Source organism: Clinocottus analis, unplaced genomic scaffold (genome assembly GCF_023055335.1).
Source record: "Clinocottus analis isolate CAN_PGR_092001 unplaced genomic scaffold, fCliAna1.0.p SCAF_15, whole genome shotgun sequence".
Lineage (NCBI taxonomy): Eukaryota > Metazoa > Chordata > Actinopteri > Perciformes > Cottidae > Clinocottus > Clinocottus analis.
Window position 1 is genome coordinate 12,995,273 of NW_027175876.1, and position 24,008 is coordinate 13,019,280.

Below are 24,008 nucleotides of genomic sequence, written 5' to 3' on the forward strand. Positions count from 1 at the left end.
GCATGAGCCCGCTTGACAAGAAAACCATACACGAAGAGGCGACCCGGCGGCCACAGCGGCGTATCACTCCTCTGCACCCGGCTAAAGTGAGCCTTTACGAGAGAGCTGAGACATCAAACCGGATGCCTCTATGGTCCAGTTAGCCGTACAGCGAGATTCACAGTGTTCAGTTTGCACAAGGTAAGGCGTTCCGGCAGTACCTAACCAGCTAGCATGATGTGAGCTAACCGGGGGTAGCTGTCATGCTCACGTAGGCCAAACTCTATTAAAAAATCTGGCAATTTAAGGGTTGAGTTGAATCTCGACAAAGGCAGCGCAGCGTGAGCGCCGTGAACGTATAAGCTACATGGTTTCTCGGCGTCCTTTAAAACCACAGGAAGCACGTTACTGTTTGGACATTTTTCTGAACAGCACATGGATTGTGTTTCATTAAGTGTTGTACTTCTCTACGGGAGGGCGGTGGCAACCAACACAGTTGTGAACGACTGCTAATGAGGATTTGCACTGCTTCGGATGATACAAAAAAAAAAAATGCTGCATGCACTCGTTTGGTGTGCGCTGAAACGTACTGTTAGCTAATGCATAGAAACCCCGCAGCTACAATGTGACAATGTTCTCGTTGCACAGACACACGAGGAGGAAACAGTATATTGATATATTGTGTATGCAGTTCAGTGCATCTTTGTCTCCACGCCACAGCGATGTGGGGTGGCTACTTCTGGCTAGCAGGTAGCCCGATATAACGGACCACGAGTACCATCTGACATTGTAGTACATGTCGTCATGAAGTCATTGATAAAATGCTTTTAGTGGGGAGACTCAGTCTCAGGCGTTGTCTTCATGTTTAGTGTAGCTAACAGCTAGCGACCTGTCAGCACCGGGGCCCACATGTCACTTTATTCTGAGGATGATGAGGTAAGCCGGACGGCGGCGTTTCATGACGAATACGTGTCGTTGAGTTGCACTGTACAAATGTTTCCCCGTGACGTTTAAGTATGAATGACTGGGTGTAACATAGAAAGTAGTTCTCCATGTGCAGGGAGATTAGCGAGGGATTAGGGCTCCACAAGGACAAACAGACGACCATCACGCGGCGTTCCTCCTTCCGTCATACCGGACACGTTATCCCAAAAACACCAGCCCGTCGTGACTTCATCAAGTCATCCGTCTGGGTAGTTGTGCATTTTTATTTTGGTTAGTATGGAGATGGAGGTCACGGGGTGAACGCTGCGTCTACACGGCGGTGGAAAGTACAATGTTGGGGTGTTAGTACTTTACTAAAGTGTTTTCTTGTTCTGCTCCTCTATGCTTCTCAGAGGGGACCTATTGTACTTTTACTTTACTACATATTAGCTGATCACTGGAGTTACTTTGCAGATTTAAGATGTAATAAGACAAGCTACGATCAACAAATGGTTTGTTGTATCAATCAAGGCTTTGAGGATCCAGAGGGGCAAGTTCACAAACTACCCATCAGAATATAACGTAATGTTCATCAAATGTATAGAAATTAATTAAAAGTGGCACCACATTCACCAGGTCTGATGTACTGATGGATGCATCAATAATAGTCAAACAATATATTTTATCCGGATATGGCTTTCTCTGAAAAAATGTGTACTTTTGAGGACATTTAAATGCTAATACTTTAGTTATTTGACTCTCAAGTAAAACTTTTAAATTCTGTACTTTTAATTGGAACAGAGTTATCTTACTTTTAAGTAAAATATATGAACACTTTTTGCACCTCTGCATCTATACTTCTGAAACTTGAGAAAAACCACAATATTGTCCCAACGTTATGGCCGACATCTGCTCTGCCAGAATGTTGCGCCCCTTCTGCAGGTTGTATGTGTACTTTCAAGAAGCTCGATCTAATGACCTAATTATGGATTCAGTTCTGTCTTGGCGCTCTTTCTCCCGGCCTGTGCTGCCTCCAAGTCCTGTCACTCGGATCATTTAGGTTATAAATGGTGCCATCACCCTTCTCTCAGTCAGAAGTTACTGTCCTCTGTTTCTCATCAGAAACTATCAAATGAGATAGTCAGAGGTCTAAGTCACTCCTCCACTTTAAGAGATCTGGTATCTTTCCTGACATGACATCAAATGAACGTGCCTGGCCATCAGTGAATATTTTTGCAACAGCGATTACTTTTACTTTCAGCACACATGTTTTAAAAGTTATCAAACAGGTGTCCAAATCAGCTGTTATTCCCACACTATTTGACAAATCAATGCAAGGGGATCAGGAGGACTGTGTGTATTTTACTTTCGACTTCCCTCCTTCAATCATAAGCCGATGCAGCAGTAGTTGGAGGAGTCATGTTTGGGGGGGTTAGAGTCCGCTGGTGATGGAGGCGGGATATGTACACACAGACTGAGAGTGAAGTCTGCCTGGACACTCATCTCAATCTCCACTAGGCTACGGTACACATCCCTCTAAGTAAATTAGACTTTTTTTCTTTTTTTTTATACAATAAAAAAATCCAGTAATTTGTCAAACAGCCTGAATGGAGGGCCTTTACAGTTTTGTAAATTTTAACACTGTTCCCCTTTTTGTAAGACATATTGAAGACAGGTTTGAACCACGGAAACCTCAAAGTAATAGTCATGTATATTCAATGCTCATATTTGCATTTTCCAGACAGTTTGGCTTGTAATTAGGTAGTTTTTTTTAATTTAATAATTCTTAAACAGTCTGGCAGAGATGTGTTTTATGGATTTTTGTCTGTGTGCATGGCCTTGGCTGTTTGTTATCACATAGTCAACATGTCACACGCTTTGGATAGCTTTTGCTATTTTTGTACAATAAAGAGACCACTATTTTAAGAGTAAAAGTGTTACAGTCTCTGTAGAAGTTGCTTCTTAGTCGTCTTCACTGAGAAAAAATGTTCTTAATGTTGCCCTCAGTGCTCGCATGATTTTCATCTTTTGTCTCAAGCAATAAAACAATATGTCTCGTTGAATTGGCACAAAGCAGGACTTTGGTGTCTTTTATGATCTGTTCTAATAATAGGCTTTTAAAATGGTAATTTAAGTCCTAAATATAGATGTGAGTAGTAGAATAGGTTGCTTTGTGTCTTTGCTCACACAGTTGTATCTGCAGGTTGAAATAGTTCTTCTACAGTCGTACGCAAGTAGAGTAAAAAAAAATGTAATGGTGATTTTGATAAACTTTGTAAATGTTTCTGCTGAGCCGTACTTTTAGTTTGTCACAGTCATATTATCTATTTTAAGACCGGAGTTCTGTTGAACAATATATCTTCCTAAGTGTTCTCTTTATGGCATTCAGGTCATTCAAAAAGTGGCAAACAGACATAAACGACTACCGAAGCAGAGATTGAAGTCGCTCTTCCTCTCTGTGTGTGTCATTGGTGATCCAACAAGCTGGAGGTTTAAGGTTTGAAATTATATAAATCTACGAAAACTCATGATGAACTGAAAACCATTTTTATTCCTATTAAGAATATACACAACATAGATAGATGTGTGTGTTATGTCCAATGTGTGTGTGTTTTTCATAATGTGCATACATGTACTTTGCCTCCCTCATTTTCTGCTTTGGTCTGTCAGCTGACAGCCTTTCGGCTTAAAAAAAGGAAAGTATCCTGCTGAATAGCTGTTGAAGTGAGATGAATATCTGCACTTTATCAAACTCGGAGTACAAAAGAGCCCCAGTGGAAATATTTTGAAAGAAAGACAAAAGAGTCCTCTGTTTTGTCTCCAGTTTTAGCAGCTGGGCTGGTAGAAATGTGTTATATTTCATTTAAGTACCCTAGTACCCTTTTTAGCGTGTAAAGGAGCAACATTTGCATACATGCAGATCCAGGTTTTTATTTATTTTTTAACAGTCCCCACCGCAGCAACTGCAGTTAGCTAATTAACCTAATGGCGTTAGCTCAGTGACCCTCCATCGATCGCTCCAGTGTGAGGGATTGATCGGTGCAGACTTCTCTTGCCCGGAGGTCTTGCAGGTTTATGGAGAAAGCTGAGGCCTCTTCTATTGAACTGCGCTCTCCTGACAGACTGCCCACGGTTTGCGCAGCATGTTTGGAGAATTTGGAGTATTTACATCAGCTTTCTTGGCTTCGGCGGGCGTGCCATCTGGTCTGGTCCTGCAGCGTGTCCATCGTTGAGAGAGAGAGAAAGAAAGAGAGAGAGAGAGAGAGAGATATTGGCCTTTTTGATCTCATCTTTGCAGAGTTTATTTCAAATCAAGTGCTCACTAATCCCAACGTTTGAGAAGCATGGAAATGTTCAATGTTTGTAGGTTTCCAATGCTTGTGAAAAATGACTAAATGGTTTCTTATCTTTTCAGCTCTAGTTCTTGTTGACGGAAGAATTTGTGTTTATTTGGCAGTTGCCCTTTCGAGACCGGTTACAGATACAGTTTTTGTAACTAGTGCCATCTTTTACAATTACCGGTACCAATGCGTGATGGTGAGAAGGTTTGAGGCAGTTATTTTTTCTGTAGCACTACAGTGAGTGTTTGTTTCTTCTAAGAGATGCCCTCAGGATTGGGATGTTGTTTATAATGGTTTTGGATACGAGCAAGTTATTTGCATGTGCGACTGCTAAGAACACAATGATTAATGTGGGAGTGGTGGCTTTAAACGCACAAAGCAGCGTATAACTCACTAAAACTAACTAAAATATCACCAACAGGATGTACCGACTTCATGTTGAAAGTTAAGCTCGTGGCAGCACTGTTGACGCCTTTATGGATGTGTATCCTTGCTGTGGTTACTATGACCTTTTCCTTCATCCTTCCTGAGGCCTTTAGCACCTACTAACCTCTAAAGTTAACGATGTCGCTGTTAGGTCCAATGCGTTTTATGATGATGGTGGCTTCATAAAACTGTTTATTGGGATGTTTAGAAGTCGCGCTACGATTACTTTCATCATCAATTCATCTGCCAATTTTTTTTTCGGGTTAATGGTTTGGTTTTTATTTTGTCAGAAAAATGGTGAAAGTCCAATGTGATGTCTTAAAATGTCATGTTTTCTTCATCTAAAAACCCAAAGATATACATTTTTCTTTGCATTTTGTCAATTTAGGATTAACCCAACAAACCAATTAATCTAATCATATTCCGTCCTCTTCCAATCCAACTGCAGACATACTCCAATGAACATTATAAAAAATAAACACCATTAACAACAGCAAGACATCCAAACTTTCACAAGCCTGATTGTAATGTTTCAAGTAGAATGGTTTTGTTGAAGATGTGTGCCTAGGTGCACAAAGGTAACGCACAATAAGTAATTTATATACAAATGGTCCTTTTGTGGGAGAATTATTCCATTTTTTAATAACATAAATATGCACAAAGAGAGCAGACGACTTGAGAACGGTTAGCTGAAATAACAAAAGCCCACAGTTCACACAGCCCCAGCATTAGCTGGGGATTTGTAATAACTGCAAAGGTCATCTGAGTTTTTAATCCTCTGCAAATCTGCCCACTTTGTAATATCTGAAGTAAAAAAATAATACAATCCAAAGCAAATTGCCTGCCATATGCCAGAAGTCTTGGCTGATAACACTAGTCCTGTGTGAATAAACAGCTTATTAGTCATATTCTTTATTCCTATATCAATGTCTTTACTTTCACCCTGAAAGTCTAACGGAGGCTGCAATTCAAAAGCTTAATGAGAAACACAATAGCATAAATCCTGTGTGTGTGTGTGTGTGTGTGTGTGTGTGTGTGCGTGTGCGTGTGCGTGTGCGTGCGCAGGGCTGTGTAGTAGCCACAGTCTGAACAGGACATTAGCCTCTTCTGACAGGGACTCGGACGGGTAATCTGTAAGATCAGCAAAATGTAATCTTCTTTAGTCAACCCGGACCGCATTATTGGCGTGGCTTAGGAAGCGTCGGGGTGTATGTGTGTGATGGTACAGTAGCCATACTTTTGATCGTAAGCTCTTTTGTACATTGTAATTGTGAAACACAAATTCCACACTATTTAACAAACTAGTAATTATTTTACTCCATTTATGAAACAATGCTGATAAAGGATATAATGTTAAAGGCGTTTTTGATTGGTACGCCTAAACCCGAGGTCATTATACCTCACTCATGTGCACCCTGAGTCTAAACTGGGTGTCAAGTGTAGTTTAAAGGACAAGAGATGAAAATGACCTGCATTGTGCGTCAGGCTTTTAAGATGGACATGTGGGAAAAATCCCCACCCCATAATACTGCCATCTAATGAGAATATTGGACTATTTGGATATTCGTTTGTTCGGTTAGGTATTGGGTTTGCATTAAATTGGATAAATATATATTTTGTACTTTCAGATTATTATTTTTGCTAAATGTAGGCCATCAACAACATTTGTCGGCACGTTCTTGTTCTATATTTGTACATTTTAATTACACAGGCACAGCAGTGTGCGCCACGCTTCAGTTCACCTTGGCTGCTGAAGCGAAAACAAAATGCCAAAGACCTCAGCTGTGTGGGAACACACTTTTCAAATTGAGCCATGGCAACACCGAGGCAGTGTGCAAACCTTTCGGGGAAATGTCAGCGTCGAAGAACAATACCAAGAACACAGTACTGTCGGAAAAATATTATCTTTATAATGAATGCCTTTTAATTGGACTGAAAGAAGGGTGTTGCGGTGCTGTGGCGTCCTTTTGTATCTGAGAACAGAGAGACGTCCACATGCTGCAAATGTTCTGAAGCCCTGTCCTTTGTCCTGACTTCATGCACTGAACAGTTCTCCACAAGCGAGGCTGCTCCTTCGGTTAACAGCAGTGTCGGGGGTAGTTAAAAACAAAGTATCTTGGGTTGAATCTTGCAACATGGGGGATAAGCTGCAAGTTTATCTTTTAATCCCGCTGCAACATTTCCTACTATTTCATCATCTTCAAATGATTTTTTTTTTGGCTCCCTCTCACTCTGTTACTATTGTTTCTCTCCTGATGACAGAGGTGAGCCATGGCTGAACCGAACCCCTCCCGCCCCCAAAGGAAGATGTCCACCGCTGGGGAGAGTGTGTACAAGGTGCTAGGGCTGGAGAAAGGAGCGACAGCCGAGGACATCAAGAAAGCATACAGGTGAGCAGTCTGAACGTGCAGTAATCTGAATTGTTACTTCAATTGTCTCCCCTCAAAGGATCAGTTTTTTCCAGAGTAGGCAGGCCAACCACATTGTAATTATTACGTAAGGCATTTCCTAAATCCTTTGCCTAAATTGGTGTAATCCTGTTGCTGATTGTGTTTTATAAACACCGCCTCATAGGTGGTCCGATTACTCAGAGACCGTCCTCCACCCGTTGTTGCTAAAGAGCAATAATCTTTATCGTGACTTTGATGTGGGCAGAGGAACCACATGGCATATGTGGCGTAGCTTGTTTTTGATACTTAAAAAGTCTCCTTTTCAATAGCCATTCAAATAAACAATGAGTGACAATTAGTGAAGATGAAAATGTCCTAAACTACATCACATCTGAACCCTTCCCCCTAACTTCAACATGATTCCCCGTTTTCCTCTGCTTCACTTTGCATCCTTTGATTTCCGGTGTGCGCCTCCTCTCTCCTCTCAGGAAGCTAGCGTTGAAGTACCATCCGGATAAGAACCCGGACAACCCGGAGGCAGCGGAGAAGTTTAAGGAGATTAACAACGCCAACTCTATTCTAAATGATGAGACCAAGAGGAAGATCTACAACGAGTATGGCTCCATGGGCCTTTACGTGTCCGAACAGTTCGGCGAGGAGAGTGTCAAATATTACTTCCTCATGTCCAAATGGTGGTTTAAGGTTTGTGCTGTGGTTTGTTTACAGTTATCATTTATCCATGTTCAAATGTTCTTATTGAAGGAAGAAAAACATCAATATGAAACCGCTGATTCCATATCTTTGAGCAGTATGGAACACGTGGCCAACGATAAGAGCAACACATGTACAATGCAGCGCTATAGGCCACCAATAGACGTTCCCTTTTTATGAAGCACATGGGTCTAAAACCTGCGTTCAGCCATAGTTTATACTGTTGCATATTTCATTAAGTGACGGTTCTGTTTTCCTCTAAAAGTATTTCTGGTAAATTATAAAACGTTGTTAAACATTTCTTGTGTCTGAATCCGATCACAAAATTTCAAAATGAGACTCCTGGATTAATCTTTTCTTTTATCCTGGATAACACACTTTAATGACTGTTAAAATGATGAGGGTACCTACTCTATTATGTTAATATAGCTCTCACACGTCCAAAAGTCCTAAGTATACCCGCACAAAGGGTTGAACAAAGTGCTCATCATTTGAACTGCGCAGTGTTAATTTGGAGATAGAGATGGTCCTCTCAGATCCTCCTGTTTGCTCAACATGTGTTCTGTTGTCGCGTTGATTCCTGCAGGGTCTGGTGCTCTGCTGCACAATGTTCACCTGCTGCTGCTGTTGCTGCTGCTGCTGTTTCTGCTGCGGGAAGTGTAAACCACCTGACGACGATGAGAACTACCAGTATGTCGACCCGGAAGATCTGGAGGCCCAAATCAAAGCGGAGCAGGACGGAGGTGAGGAGGGCGCTTCACATGGTCACGGTTCAGGCTCTCAGGTCTTGAGAGCGCAGTATTAAAAACATTTCCATAGATTGGCTCACAGTGGTGTCCATCAGTTAGCTTTGTGATGACCTATTACACGTACATAGTACATGTAGTGGACGATACACGCTCTCTTTGGATCAAGATTGACACAGGCAACTTTTGAACCACCTTTCAACACACCTCTTACCTTTGGTACCTTGAAGTCTTATTGTTTGGCTTCCATGCTTCTATGGCAAACAAATAATACAAAAAAAGGATGAAATGTCTTTATGAATTAAAGTAGGGGCCATTTGTTAGCAGCTGTCTTTTTTTAAGACTCGTAAAAGCTTCAAAATTCACAACGGACGTTAAAATCTCTTCCGACCTTATTTCAGGCATCTACCCAAAAACCCCAAAACCATTTGACTTTGAGACGAGAGAAGTGCTTCCAGTTGTTTTTTAAGGTGGAGCGAGCAGCAAGCTAATGAGGGATACTTTATTTCTGTGTCAGTAGCTCCACATGCTGTTAAAAAGAGAGAATGCCGGCCATATTCTTAGATATGGTTACTGTTGGACAGTAAAGAGTGCATTTTATTGCTTATAAATTCAACTTCTCATTTGCAAGAAGATCATTTCCTCTTTCAAAACTCGCATGATCTTTCCTTGAATCGAGTAATGTCACAGCACCATGACTAAGGCTGCATCCACACTGCTACTTTTTTAGTTTTTAAAAAGGGCATTTTGAAACCGAAACGACAGGGAAGCACACATCTGATTAGGCCCAATAGAAATAGTGACCTACTAAAACACCAACAACGCTACCCCGGAGTTCTCAAAACTAAATTGAGGTCAGCAGCGTTTTTATAACCAATAGTATTGGAACAGCGTCTGTAGGAAAATAAATCTGTGCCGTAAACTAACCCGAAATGCTTTCTGTAACATCACCAGTGAATTGAACGTGCTCTCACGCTGCAGGATTTGTGTGTGTGTGTGTTCATGCTCTAATCCAACAGGTTACACAGTAATCATAGGCCAGCCCAAATCTAATGTGGGTCCAGAAAACCCAGAAGTCCAGAGTCAGCAGCCCATCCCCATGCCACTGCCCATGCCTCCCCCAGAGCCCAAGTCGCCAACCTCGGCCAGTCCAGCGGGGGAAGAAAACCCCGGAGAGACGCTACCAGAGTCGAAATGACTCGTAAGAGCCGCCTCGTCTCGGTCATCCGTCACATTGTCTCCCTTGGTGTTGCTTGTCGGCTGCCTGTCTGGCTGCACGTGGCTCATGGCTGCTCACTCATCCGTAACAAAACCGCTCGTGCTGTCCCACTACCACGCCACGTCGTCTCGTACCTGCATGTTGTTTCCATACGCTTGTCGTCAGTGTTTCACTAAGTCACTGTTTCACTAAGTCACTGTTTCATTGAGTCACTGTTTCACTGAGTCACTGTTTCATTGAGTCACTGTTTCACTGAGTCACTGTTTCACTGAGTCACTGTTTCACCGAGTCACTGTACTGTTTGCTGTAATTGCTGCCAAAACTTTAATCAATTACTGGCTTTTTGTTTTTTGTTGCTTTTTTGACTTTACTGTTGTGTCTAGGCCTCATCTTATACTTCCTGTTTTTGATACTTTCAATTGGCAAGCTTGTAAAAAAAAAAAAGAACCTGAAGATGCCTGTTGGATGAGATTTTATATTCATTCTATATTTAATGTAAAAAAAAAATGATGGCACTGCATGTCCACTTCTAGTTTAATACACAACAAAGTAACGCAACAGAATTTTTTCCAAATTTTTTTTTTTTTTTTTTTTACCAAATTACAGTTTAAAACTGTAGCTGCGTTTATCAGATGTCGTCACTGGCAGAAATTAACGTGGCTAATTTCCTCCCGCAGGGAAGTGACAGTGCAAATGAGCCTCAACTCGTGGAAGCAGGTAGGTGAGGTTCTATTTATTTCATTTTTTTTTCTCATTTGTTTTATGCAGACTGAAGCGTCACACTGGTAGAAGAAGCTCTAGCGAGACCAGCTCTCATTGTACTTTTTGTGTGGACAGGAGACAATGTTGTAAAGCCGAACGGCCCGGTTGTGTCTGGATACGGTTGCTGTTGGTTCCCGCTTTGACTCCCCACTTTTCTCCATCTTTCAGCCGTTCGAGCCCCTCCTATGATCCAGCCATATTCGACTGCTGCCAGAGATCAACCAGCCCAAAGCCACCAGCCGGCCCAGGCCCACACCTCTACCCTGACCCCTCAAGCCACCTGATCTACCCACGGGACCACACCTGTGAAGTGGGTGCCGAAAGGCTCTTGCCCCCCCCCCTCTAAATGGAACTCTAGTCATGGAGGATATTCATGCAAATTCAACTACTTCCTGGGCTCTGAAAGTGCTAAGACCCTCACTGAAAATGTAAGTCCCCGTGCTGCTTCCAGCTTGCTACATACTTTTAGCCTAGCCTGGGCTGGATGCGGTCTTGCCAACAGTTTCAGTCATCCCGGACTTGGCTTTGCGACATGCCCGGATTCCTCACTAATCTGTTCTCATCATCCCATAACTACCAGCGAGGACTGAGCTGAAGATGGCAACACCAGTGAGATACAAGGACAAACGACATCATGGAAGGGATATCCTCATTATTTATCTACTAACCAGATTAGGACTGGAATTCTCTCCCTCCTAACCTCCCTTGCGTCTCCCTCCATTTTAGACTCTTTTTTTAATATATACGAATACTCTTCTCCCCTTTTTAACTAGTTTTGGGGTTAAAAAGCAGAAATTAGTTTGGATGCCACATGTGACTGCTGCAGAGCAACGTAGGCCTGGAGGACCTTTTTTGTTTTTGTTTCCTCGTCCTTCAGTCTCGTTTCAACAAGCAGTTGCGTTCAGTTAAATATTGCATTAACACCCTCTTAACGTTCCTTCCGAACAAGCTCACGATGCCACGTGTGATGGTTTGAAATACTCTTCTTTCGACGGAGGACTGCAGCAGCTACGTCTTCAGTCGGCGGGACCCAAACATGTCAAATGAACGCACAAATGCGAAGAAGGGGAACAGAGGAGATGTGATGTAGCAGAAGAGACTGACGGAGGATGTCTTCGATGTTAAAACGTCTGAGCCGAAAACCCGGAACTGAAGGTCTAGAACCTGGATCGGGAGCAGAGGCGAGGCTTTCCTCCCCAACATGCATGCATTTTTTTCCCGAATGCATGCCCCCCCCCCCCCCCTCAACTCCTGTACAGCACTGGAATACAGTCCACATCCAAACCATACAACTTAGACATGCAGACTCTGGTGTCACACACACACATACATGCACACACACATACATACATACAACTATATATATGTACCAGCCCTTTATCTCATCGTGTGCAATCATGAATTTAAAAAAAAGGAAACAACGCCAACCCCCATCGTAATCTATCGACTAAAATGGACAGTGACAGAGATGCCATAGCGTGGAAGAGAACCACATTTCTATTATTTGATTCTGTTTTGTCCGTCCGGTGGTTGCGTTCCTTCTTGTGTTGCAGTCAAACTACTCTGTAGCCCAAAGCCAACAGCTCCATGGACCCGCCAACCCACGAGAACGCCGGTCGGGTCCGACATTCTGCCACAGTTCACGTTGTCAAAGTTGTTTTCATTGTCCACGTTTGGGTCTATGCACCTTGCGGAGCGGGTCCGTTACCATTGCAGCTGGTTTTAACCTCAGTCCTGGGTTTTAGTTTCCCTCTTACTTCCGGGACAACAGAAACCGTCAGCTCTTACGTTACTTGATGAACCGTGAACTCAGGTCCAGATTCACTAAGACTGCATTGCAAGGGCAACCTTCTGACTTCATTGCGCCTCAAAGGCATTTCCATCCATTCCTTGAATTCACATAATGGTCTGCAGATTAATTTGTGGCCCTTGATGAAGATCACAACCCCTCTTTGCTCATCTTCTATCTATTTTAGTTGGAGGACTCATTTATTACGGGGCGCTTCTTTGCGCCTCTCGCCCTGCTTCCTGACTCCATGACGACAGCGATGTGCCTTGAACAATAATTGCAGCAGTGACCGAACAGACGACTATTGATGCACCATTTTGATGAGTGTTTGTAGCTGTTGGTGTCTTGTTTGGGTGAGAACTCATCAGTAACTCCAGAGAGGCTCCAGCTCTTAGTTCTGCTCTTGGCTGCCTGGCTGGCACGGCTGTCTCATCGCTTATTCATTGCTCCTCCCTGTGCAAACCTTTCTAGTGAATCTGGATCAGTGTTTCAGTTGCACAGCGACTACAGCCACCAGAGACGATCCTGACTTTTGAAAATAGTTTTACACACAAACACACACTTTTTTTCTTTCTTTTTTTTATACACTTTGCACATTCACTCAATCTTTTAGCTCACTTTAATTTGACATTTCTTCCCTTTTTGGATTGTGCTGTGGTTAGAAAGGAGGCACTTTTTCAGAGCGGTTTCATCTGCATGGTCAACGTCAGTGCTGCGGCTAGACACGGGACAATATTGGAATTTAACGTAAACGTGATACTGAACCAAAATAATGGCGATTCTCGCTAATCACTAGGTTTTGCTTAAAACTCTTAAAATGCCACTAAAACATTCTGGAATTACTTTACCTAGGATCATGTCAAGAAATACATTTAAAAAAATCACTGACGTCTTCTTCTTTATTTCTTTTTTAGCCAAAAGCCTTTTTAGAGATTTAGAAAATCCCAAATCTTAGCAAAGGTAAATATGAAGGTACTCCTGCATGAATAACAGATAAATAAAAGATACAAAATAACAGCAACATTGTGTGAGTCTGTTCTTTCCTGTATTTTTTTTCTAAATCAGGCTCTTGTTTTTCACTTCTACCATGATACCGAGCTGAAAGACCATAATGGAACAACTTACTGTGTTTTTCATTTATTTTCATTTCATTCACATCCATGAAAAAAACCTATATCCCATCCCTAGTTGGGGCGAACAATAACTTCTCGTGTGTGTGTGTGGTGTGTGTGTGTGTGTGTAAAAATAGTTGGCCTCTCTAATTCCTCATGGCTGTGCTCCATGTCCAACAGTCGATATCATGTGAATGGTGTCGAGTAATGTTTACTCTAGTCAATACATACTTTTAAGTGCAACTTTAAGCTCCAAGTTTCATATTTAATTACTTACCACGCAGGTGCTTTGATAGGTTTGATGTACTTTACTTCTGGAACATGGGCATTATTAATCTTGTAACATCATTTTTGAAAAAAGAGTTTTTTGATTTTGTATTCCTCCAATGTCTTGCTGTCGGCAACATTTTTCAATAATGTGTTTTAACTGCATGGAACGCACCATACATCTGAAATGACGCTGACACATTCTCATGTTTACATATCTGAAGTCAACAATGGAAGAGAAAACTGCTTTCTTCCTGTCCAAGGGTCGTTTTTAAAGAAGTTGTTTGAAATCTTTTGGTAATGTTCTCCATTTTTCTATAAGAGGGTTAATGCTCCTGGCTAAGAAATGAATCCGGCACACACCTCTTCTCATCCGACTCTCAGCAGGAAAGCTGTGAGCCCATTTATCCAAATGTTCTACTATTCCTTTCAATCAAACTTATTTGAATAGATCAAATGTTTTTTGTATGCTCCATGAAACAAGGTCTTCTCCAACAAACATTATGTTGCTTGTCTCAATTAATACCATTCAAAACTTTGAAGATTGTTTTACTTTGGTGGATAAATTGATGTGCTGTTGAGAATTGTCTCGTGCGGAGTACTGTTGCTTGTCGGTGACTTTTATTTCAAATTTTTCAAAAACAAAATGTTCTTTCTTTCCGGTGGCAGGGGGAACTTCAGATTTTCTCTCACAATAAATAAACTCAACTGCTAAAACTCCTTCATAGTAACATCGCCTGGTGAACTGCAATAAACTAATGTTGACCTTCATGTGGAACCAGCAACCCAGAACGGTTTCTTTTTGGTGGATTGCAAATTGTTGTTAACACAGTTGTTAACACTAGTGCTGAAGCTCCATGGCATCTCTCTCAGAAGAATCATTTCACTTCAAGTGTTCAAGTTCTTCAGTTCTTCACAAATCAAAAGTCTAGACGCTTTGAGGCCACGGCGCACGGAAAGAAGGCATTATTTATTATTTTTGTAATTGTTGTAAAAAAGCATTTTAGCTGACAATTCTTTTTTTGTGAATGGAGATGTTTAATGTCTGTTTCAACAGTGTACATACTAATATAACATGACATTATTTTTTGTTTTTATTTCTAGAAATACCGTAAATGGAATGTCATATTACTAAAACTTGTTGCTCAACTTTGGTGTTAATGATGAGCGCAGACTTTAAAAGTAATGTGTGTCTACTTCCTGGGTTCAATGCTTTGTGCTAACCTGATAGCATACTATGTGTTCGCCCATACAAACTCCATGCAAGTGTATGCTTAAAAACCGTTAGCATGGAGCTAACGTTCTCTATGTAGTTTGGATCCCTGTTGTCATTACTCAACTGACAAATGAGACGATATACCAGAATTTCTGTATTACTCCGAAGAGTGATGAGAGAAACTATTAAATTGACCAGATCAACAAGATGAAGACATTCTTTCAATGGTGTTTTTTTTGGTGGGGGGGGGGGGGGTACTGACTGTTGTGGTTCCGTGTGGACGATCTGTAAATGAGTTAATATGAAATTCAACCAAATAATAAAGGGGGATTTTATAAGTACTGGTCTCTTAGTTTGTCATTTATTTGCATTTGCGTGAAAAATCTTACCAAATTGCAATTTAATTTTCAGAAACAAATCCCATGAAGGGACTAAACCCGGCTTACTGGCTTTGTAAATCTTTCAAAAATGGGTCACAACTGTGTTCAATACCTTCAGTCATTTCTTCTCACAGCTCAATGCAGTGTGTGGCTCAATGTCACTGAGACAGGAGGGAATGGTGAATATGTTGGGCTATTTTTTAGCTGCAAATTAATCCTCATGTGGTGCTCTAGTAAGTTTTGGGGCCGGCGGGAAGGTGTATGGGGGCGTTGAGTCACAATAACAAGGGGACATGTCACCCAGAGCAACACTGTGGCTTAATGATGTGCTTTTAATATTTTGTTGGAGAATGGCGCTGAATTAATGACAGAGGACAAAAATAATTTCATCAATGAAAGTTGGTCTCTTTGTGGGATCCGTTGTTGATTAGAAAGATGTAGAACACAAAGAGTTTGCACACTGATACACAAGGATGAACTTTTTTTCAAAAAGAAAGACGCTGGCAGTAGAGATGCACGTATGGCTGTGTGTTTGTAAGTCTATCTTACGCTGCAGCAGCCCTCTACCCCGAGCCTATAAATAGTCTAGTAATCCCATTAATAGCTTAGTCTATTTAGCCGACTCCATTCTGTGGATTAGAAAATACCTTGTGGGTTTGGCCGCTGAGAACTGACCTCGCTGCTATCTACTCGCTTCTCAGGAAGCTGACAACGGTCAGAGGGCAGAGACGGGAGGTGAAAGTGTCTCTGGGTCACATTGTGGAGGAAGTTTGACTTGAAACGGACTCCGGATGGACGTCTTTGGAATGAGTTATGTAATTATTGTGTAATTGACCTAATTGTCTCAGTTGACCTTAATCTGACTTTTGGTTTTAAGATTCAATTTCATTACTTTTATTTTATGAATCCATAAACAAATGCATTCTTAAATTAATCCCTTCTCTCATTAAGCCATCCATAGGCCTGTCATTAAGTGTCTGCTCCCATTTGCCTGTTTAACAACAACACATTTTAAGGACATTCAAGTTTTCTTATGGCCTACTGCACCTACTACAATGAAAAAATGATGATAATGAAAACTGTATCTGATGATTGTCTTCTTTGTATTTATTTTGATGAGGACCCAGATTTCTATTGACAACTTTCCTGTTATTATCAAGCCTTAGAGACCTCTGTATCGTCATTTATTCATGATATTTAATATTTCAATTTTGAATTAAATGTCAAATACTTTAAAGTTGTTGAAACAAAAATTGCTCCTCCTCAAACATTCTCCGCAATATTACTGAGACTTTAATTCCCTCCAAGGTAGCGGTACTTGTTAGAAATTAAGTAATCATAATCCTTCTCTTAATCCCATGAAACACATACAACACCTGCAGTAAAGCAGTAAAGCAGTAGCTGGTGGGCGTGACTCAACTAAATATCGTCTGCATGCTGTTTAATCCTTCAGGGACTGAGGTCATTTTCTTGATTTTACTTCATTTCTTAAATTCACCTTTGAAAGGCACTTGCATATAACATAGATACCGTGTGTACGTGTGTTACATCAAATATTGCAGAATAGTCTCAGCTCTTTATACAATGAGGAACCAGGCAGTGTGAAGAGAAAATATGGCCCTAAAGCTGAACTCATGTGGACAAACTGTTCTGGTGCTGGAAATGGATTTACTAAAGGCCTTATGTTCACGAAACAGTGGAATATATGCATACTATAGTAGGTACATGGGTGGGCAACGTTGAAAAAAAAAAAAAGAAAGGTTAATCGCCTGATTTTTCTGCAATTGATTGCATTATGCGTCAATTTCAATAATGAAGTAAAAACTAGTGTATTGCAGGCTTTTATTTGAAAGTAATGTCATCAGAACAATATAAGACAATATATAACAATATGCTCGGTATGATAACAGCAAGTTAACATACATACATATTTAGTTTATGAATCTTTCATATTTCTTTTTTCTGAACAGGTACTGTTAGGGGTCCCTGTGAGGGACAAACCACTCCTTCAGTCTGTTGCTTACCTTAAAGATGTATGTTACAGACCATCAATTGATTCACTTCATACAAAAGCAATTAGTCCTTTTCACTTAATTGCTGGTGTTTAACACTCAGTGAAACTGAATGTACAATACCGTTCTCATATTTCTGTGCCTTATTTTATATATTTTAGTATTGATAGCACTTTTTTGTATTCTCAATTTTTAATTTCAATTAAAATGTTTTCCTTAAGTTTTAAGTTGGAGGACCCAGCAAAATAAGTAAGTAATTGTATGGAGTAACTCTGTTAACTGTGCACATGACAATACAAATACACTTTTTTATTTTCAAATCACAGAGTGTAAATATAGGTTACTGTATCATTACTGCTGACATAAAAAAAAAAACATCAACTGTGCATGACTGTGGATGATAGTAAACTTATACTCAGCATTACATTTCATTTAGCTGACGCTTTTATTCAAAGTGACTTACATTTTTAAGATGTTTAAAGATCATTTGTACAATTGCTTAAAAGAATTGCAGTGCAGGTTTTCTTTTCATCACTGGATGCCGCTTGAGTACCCTGATGCCGCCACGTTTGTAAAAGCCCAAAACCTCTCTGAATGAACACTTTACCCGCCGGGTGCGGTGGCGCGTTCCTGTAATCCAAGTTACCGGGAGGCTGAGGCTGGAGGACCGCTTGAGCTCAGGACCTCTGAGCTGCAGTGCACCATGTCGATCGGGTGTCCGCACTAAGTTCGGTATCGATATGGTGATCCTGAGGGAGCCCGGGACCACCAGGTCGTCTAAGGAGGGGTGCACCGACCCAGGTCGGAGACGGAGCAGGTCAAATCCCCCGTGCCGCTCAGTAGTGGGCTCGCGCCTGTGAATAGTTGCTGTAGTGCAGCACAGTGGGACCCAGTCTTTTTACACTCTTTCTACTGTCCAATAAACAGCTGAGACAACAACAACAATGTATTCATATGTTGCAGCAGCTTCATCACTGCTTCTGTATATGCTAGTTCCCATGAAAACATTCAGAAAACAGTTGTGTTTGTTTGTCCTGCAGCGCCTCCATCTGGAGGAGAATAGCAATGACCACAGCAGGGTTTTTTTTACATCACAAACATTGAACGTCTCAAACTTTATAGAGATACATGGATTTCACTGACAGCAAGATTAATCTACATCTGTGTAATCTGATAAGTAACTCTAGTCAAGATGAATAAAAAAAGAAGAAAGAAATGTGGACGATTAGCCTGTATAAAGTAGCACTTCATGTAAGATAGTCCAGTAAAATACTATTAGTGTAAGTGTGTATTTAACAGTACAGTACTAGAGTACACACACTATGAAAGTATTTGCATTGAACAATAGCAAATTTGTGTGCAGCCGAGAAGTTGGTCATTGGCCTATCCAAGTTTAGCCTGGCAGGGATTGGGCCGCACGCTGACAGCATGCATCCCCATGGCACTATTAAATTCTTTCTTTCTTTCTTTCTTAGAACCCTGAGGATCATGGCATATAACCTTGAGATCAAAGCATAGAACCCAGATGATCAGAGCATAGAACCCTGAGATCAATGCTTAGATCTTTGAGATCAAAGCATGTAACCCTGACATAAAAGCTTTGATCCTTTAGATCAAAGCATAGAACCCTGAGATCAAAGCATCTGGAGATCAAAGAATATAACCCAGAGGACCAAAGCATAGAACCTTAAGATCAAAGCTTTAATATTTTTAGATCAAAGCTTTGATCCTTGAGATCAAAGCATAGAACCCTGAGATCAGAGGATAAAAGCCTGAGATCAGGGTAAAGAACCTTGAAGTCAGAAAATATAGCTTAGTCTTAGAACTTGGTCTAGTTAAGTAAAGATTTCTCTTTTTCTTTCTTTCTTTTCTCTCTTTTCTTTATCTCTCTTCTCACGGGAGTCTTTAGTAAAAGGCAAAAGACTTGTGAGTTATGAAGAGAAATCAAAGTACTGTCCTCTTGTCAAGCGCAGCATATATTGTAGTCGTCCCAGTCCAAAATTTCATTGTAAGCCTGAGGCTCATAAATATCAACATTGTACCAGTCTAATAAGTTTAGAATCCAGAAAAAGGTTAAGGGGCTTCTTAAACCTCATCACACCTAAATTGAAGTTTCATGTTGCACTTTTGTCAAAGAAATGTTGGAGACAAACGTGTTTCTAAACCATACACTCTTCCGTTTTATTAGTCTCATCAAGAAAACAAGACCACATTGTGATCCACTTTGAAGCTTCTCAGCTCAATATACTGTCTTGGTAGACAGTATCAGAACAAGCCTCACTTTTATATTTTCAAATCACAGAGTGTAAATATAGGTTACTGTATCATTACTGCTGGCATTATAAAAAAACATCAACTGTGCTAGATGATTGTAAACTCATGCTCAGCATTACATTTCATTTAGCTGACGCTTTTATTCAAAGTGACTTACATTTTTAAGATGTATAAAGATTATTTGTACAATCGCTTAAAAGAATTGCAGTTCAGGTTTTACTTTCATCACTGGATGCCGCTTGATAACCCTGATGCCGTCACGTTTGTAAAAGCCCAAAACCTCTCTGAATGAACACTTTACCCGCCGGGTGCGGTGGCGCGTTCCTGTAATCCAAGTTACCGGGAGGCTGAGGCTGGAGGACCGCTTGAGCTCAGGACCTCTGAGCTGCAGTGCACCATGTCGATCGGGTGTCCGCACTAAGCTCGGTATCGATATGGTGATCCTGAGGGAGCCCGGGACCACCAGGTCGTCTAAGGAGGGGTGCACCGACCCAGGTCGGAGACGGAGCAGGTCAAATCCCCCGTGCCGCTCAGTAGTGGGCTCGCGCCTGTGAATAGTTGCTGTAGTGCAGCCTGAGTAACACAGTGGGACCCAGTCTTTTTACACTCTTTCTACTGTCCAATAAACAGCTGAGACAACAACAACAACAATGTATTCATATGTTGCAGCAGCTTCATCACTGCTTCTGTATATGTTAGTTCCCATGAAAACGTTCAGAAAACAGTTGTGTTTGTTTGTCCTGCAGCGCCTCCATCTGGAGGAGAGGAGCAATGACCACAGCAGGTTTTTTTTTACATCACAAACATTGAACGTCTCAAACTTTATTGAGATACATGGATTTCACTGACAGCAAGATTAATCTACATCTGTGTAATCTGATAAGTAACTCTAGTCCAGCTGAGTAAAAAAAGAAAAAGAAATGTGGACGATTAGCCTGTATAAAGTAGCACTTCATGTAAGATAGTCCAGTAAAATACTGTTACCGTAAGTGTGTATTTAAGTACAGTACTAGAGTACACACACTATAAAAGTATTTGCATTGAACAATAGCAAATTTGTGTGCAGCCGAGAAGTTGGTCATTGGCCTATCCAAGTTTAGCCTCGCTGGGGATTGGGCCGCACGCTGACAGCATGCATCCCTATGGCACCATTAAATTCTTTCTTTCTTTCTTAGAACCCTGAGATAAAAGCTTTGATCCTTGAGATCAACGCATAGAACCTTAAGATCAAAGCTTTGATCTTTGAGATTAAAGCATTGAACTTTCAGATTAAAGCTTTGATCTTTGAGATCAAAGCATAGACCCTTAAGATTAAAGCTTTGATCTTTGAGATCAAAGCATAGAACCTTGAGATCAAAGCATCTGGAGATCAAAGAATAGAACCCAGAGAATCAAAGCATAGAACCTTAAGATCAGAGATTTGATCTGTGAGATCAAATCTCTGATCCTTGATCCTTGAGATCAAAGCATAGAACCCTGAGATCAGAGGATAAAAGCTTGAGATCAGGGTAAAGAACCTTGAAGTCAGAAATTATAACTTAGTCTTAGAACTTGGTCTAGTTAAGTAAAGATTTCTCTCTTTCTTTCTTTCCTCTTTTCTTTATCTCTCTTCTCACGGGAGTCTTTAGTAAAAGGCAAAAGACTTGTGAGTTATGAAGAGAAATCAAAGTACTGTCCTCTTGTCAAGCGCAGCATATATTGTAGTCATCCCAGTCCAATATTTCATTGTAAGCCAGACGCTCATAAATATCAACAATGTACCAGTCTAATAAGTTTACTGCTGGCATTATAAAAACACATTAACTGTGCATGACTGTGGATGATAGTAAACTCATGCTCAGCATTACATTTCATTTAGCTGACGCTTTTATTCAAAGTGACTTACATTTTTAAGATGTATAAAGATTATTTGTACAATCGCTTAAAAGAATTGCAGTGCAGGTTTTACTTTCATCACTGGATGCCGCTTGATAACCCTGATGCCGTCACGTTTGTAAAAGCCCAAAACCTCTCTGAATGAACACTTTACCCGCCGGGTGCGGTGGCGCGTTCCTGTAATCCAAGTTACCGGGAGGCTGAGGCTGGAGGACCGCTTGAGCTCAGGACCTCTGAGCTGCAGTGCACCATGTCGATCGGGTGTCCGCACTAAGTTCGGTATCGATATGGTGATCCTGAGGGAGCCCGGGACCACCAGGTCGTCTAAGGAGGGGTGCACCGACCCAGGTCGGAGACGGAGCAGGTCAAATCCCCCGTGCCGCTCAGTAGTGGGCTCGCGCCTGTGAATAGTTGCTGTAGTGCAGCCTGAGTAACACAGTGGGACCCAGTCTTTTTACACTCTTTCTACTGTCCAATAAACAGCTGAGACAACAACAACAATGTATTCATATGTTGCAGCAGCTTCATCACTGCTTCTGTATATGCTAGTTCCCATGAAAACATTCAGAAAACAGTTGTGTTTGTTTGTCCTACAGCGCCTCCATCTGGAGGAGAATAGCAATGACCACAGCAGGGTTTTTTACATCACAAACATTGAACGTCTAAAAGTTTATTGAGATACATGGATTTCACTGACAGCAAGATTAATCTACATCTGTGTAATCTGATAAGTAGCTATAGTCCAGCTGAGTAAAAAAAGAAGAAAGAAATGTGGACGATTAGCCTGTATAAAGTAGCACTTCATGTAAGATAGTCCAGTAAAATACTATTAGTGTAAGTGTGTATTTAACAGTACAGTACTAGAGTACACACACTATGAAAGTATTTGCATTAAACAATAGCAAATTTGTGTGCAGCCGAGAAGTTGGTCATTGGCCTATCCAAGTTTAGCCTGGCAGGGATTGGGCCGCACGCTGACAGCATGCATCCCCATGGCACTATTAAATTCTTTCTTTCTTTCTTTCTTTCTTAGAACCCTGAGGATCATGGCATATAACCTTGAGATCAAAGCATAGAACCCAGATGATCAGAGCATAGAACCCTGAGATCAATGCTTAGATCTTTGAGATCAAAGCATGTAACCCTTACATAAAAGCTTTGATCCTTTAGATCAAAGCATAGAACCCTGAGATCAAAGCATCTGGAGATCAAAGAATATAACCCAGAGGACCAAAGCATAGAACCTTAAGATCAAAGCTTTAATATTTTTAGATCAAAGCTTTGATCCTTGAGATCAAAGCATAGAACCCTGAGATCAGAGGATAAAAGCCTGAGATCAGGGTAAAGAACCTTGAAGTCAGAAAATATAGCTTAGTCTTAGAACTTGGTCTAGTTAAGTAAAGATTTATCTCTTTCTTTCTTTTTTCCTCTTTTCTTTATCTCTCTCTTCACGGGAGTCTTTAGTAAAAGGCAAAAGACTTGTGAGTTATGAAGAGAAATCAAAGTACTGTCCTCTTGTCAAGCGCAGCATATATTGTAGTCGTCCCAGTCCAATATTTCATTGTAAGCCAGAGGCTCATAAATACCAACAATGTACCAGTCTAATAAGTTTACTGCTGGCATTATAAAAACACATTAACTGTGCATGACTGTGGATGATAGTAAACTCATGCTCAGCATTACATTTCATTTAGCTGACGCTTTTATTCAAAGTGACTTACATTTTTAAGATGTTTGAAGATCATTTGTACAATTGCTTAAAAGAATTGCAGTGCAGGTTTTGTTTTCATCACTGGATGCCGCTTGAGTACCCTGATGCCGTCACATTTGTAAAAGCCCAAAACCTCTCTGAATGAACAGTTTACCCGCCGGGTGCGGTGGCGTGTTCCTGTAATCCAAGTTACCGGGAGGCTGAGGCTGGAGGACCGCTTGAGCTCAGGACCTCTGAGCTGCAGTGCACCATGTCGATCGGGTGTCCGCACTAAGTTCGGTATCGATATGGTGATCCTGAGGGAGCCCGGGACCACCAGGTCGCCTAAGGAGGGGTGCACCGACCCAGGTCGGAGACGGAGCAGGTCAAATCCCCCGTGCCGCTCAGTAGTGGGCTCGCGCCTGTGAATAGTTGCTGTAGTGCAGCCTGAGTAACACAGTGGGACCCAGTCTTTTTACACTCTTTCTACTGTCCAATAAACAGCTGAGACAACAACAACAATGTATTCATATGTTGCAGCAGCTTCATCACTGCTTCTATATATGCTAGTTCCCATGAAAACATTCAGAAAACAGTTGTGTTTGTTTGTCCTACAGCGCCTCCATCTGGAGAAGAATAGCAATGACCACAGCAGGGTTTTTTACATCACAAACATTGAACGTCTAAAAGTTTATTGAGATACATGGATTTCACTGACAGCAAGATGAATCTACATCTGTGTAATCTGATAAGTAACTCTAGTCAAGATGAATAAAAAAAGAAGAAAGAAATGTGGACGATTAGCCTGTATAAAATAGCACTTCATGTAAGATAGTCCAGTAAAATACTATTAGTGTAAGTGTGTATTTAACAGTACAGTACTAGAGTACACACA

General features: G+C 41.1%; 1 protein-coding gene and 3 pseudogenes across 1 annotated transcript; 1 reads left to right on the forward strand and 3 right to left on the reverse strand.

The window, feature by feature from the left end:
• The first annotated feature begins 7 nt into the window (after positions 1-7).
• dnajc5ga (DnaJ (Hsp40) homolog, subfamily C, member 5 gamma a) lies at positions 8-15,223 on the forward strand. Its single transcript, XM_068577052.1, has 7 exons — positions 8-180; positions 6,933-7,060; positions 7,549-7,762; positions 8,358-8,514; positions 9,537-9,718; positions 10,414-10,453; positions 10,667-15,223. Exons 2-5 carry the CDS (start codon positions 6,942-6,944, stop codon positions 9,713-9,715), a joined length of 669 nt encoding a protein of 222 aa, XP_068433153.1. The 5' UTR covers positions 8-180; positions 6,933-6,941; the 3' UTR covers positions 9,716-9,718; positions 10,414-10,453; positions 10,667-15,223.
• Positions 15,224-19,096: 3,873 nt separating this feature from the next.
• LOC137786113 (U5 spliceosomal RNA) lies at positions 19,097-19,227 on the reverse strand (annotated as a pseudogene).
• Positions 19,228-21,090: 1,863 nt separating this feature from the next.
• On the reverse strand, positions 21,091-21,220 carry LOC137786120 (U5 spliceosomal RNA; annotated as a pseudogene).
• A 1,578-nt stretch (positions 21,221-22,798) lies between these two features.
• On the reverse strand, positions 22,799-22,931 carry LOC137786118 (U5 spliceosomal RNA; annotated as a pseudogene).
• Between the last annotated feature and the right edge of the window lie 1,077 nt (positions 22,932-24,008).

Coding starts and splice junctions, on each gene's coding strand:
- dnajc5ga (XM_068577052.1), top strand. CDS start 6,942: ATGGCTGAACCGAACCCCTCCCGCCCCCAAAGGAAGATGTCCACCGCT. Junction 7,763..8,357: donor TGTCCAAATGGTGGTTTAAG/GTTTGTGCTGTG, acceptor TGATTCCTGCAG/GGTCTGGTGCTCTGCTGCAC. Junction 8,515..9,536: donor CAAAGCGGAGCAGGACGGAG/GTGAGGAGGGCG, acceptor CTAATCCAACAG/GTTACACAGTAATCATAGGC.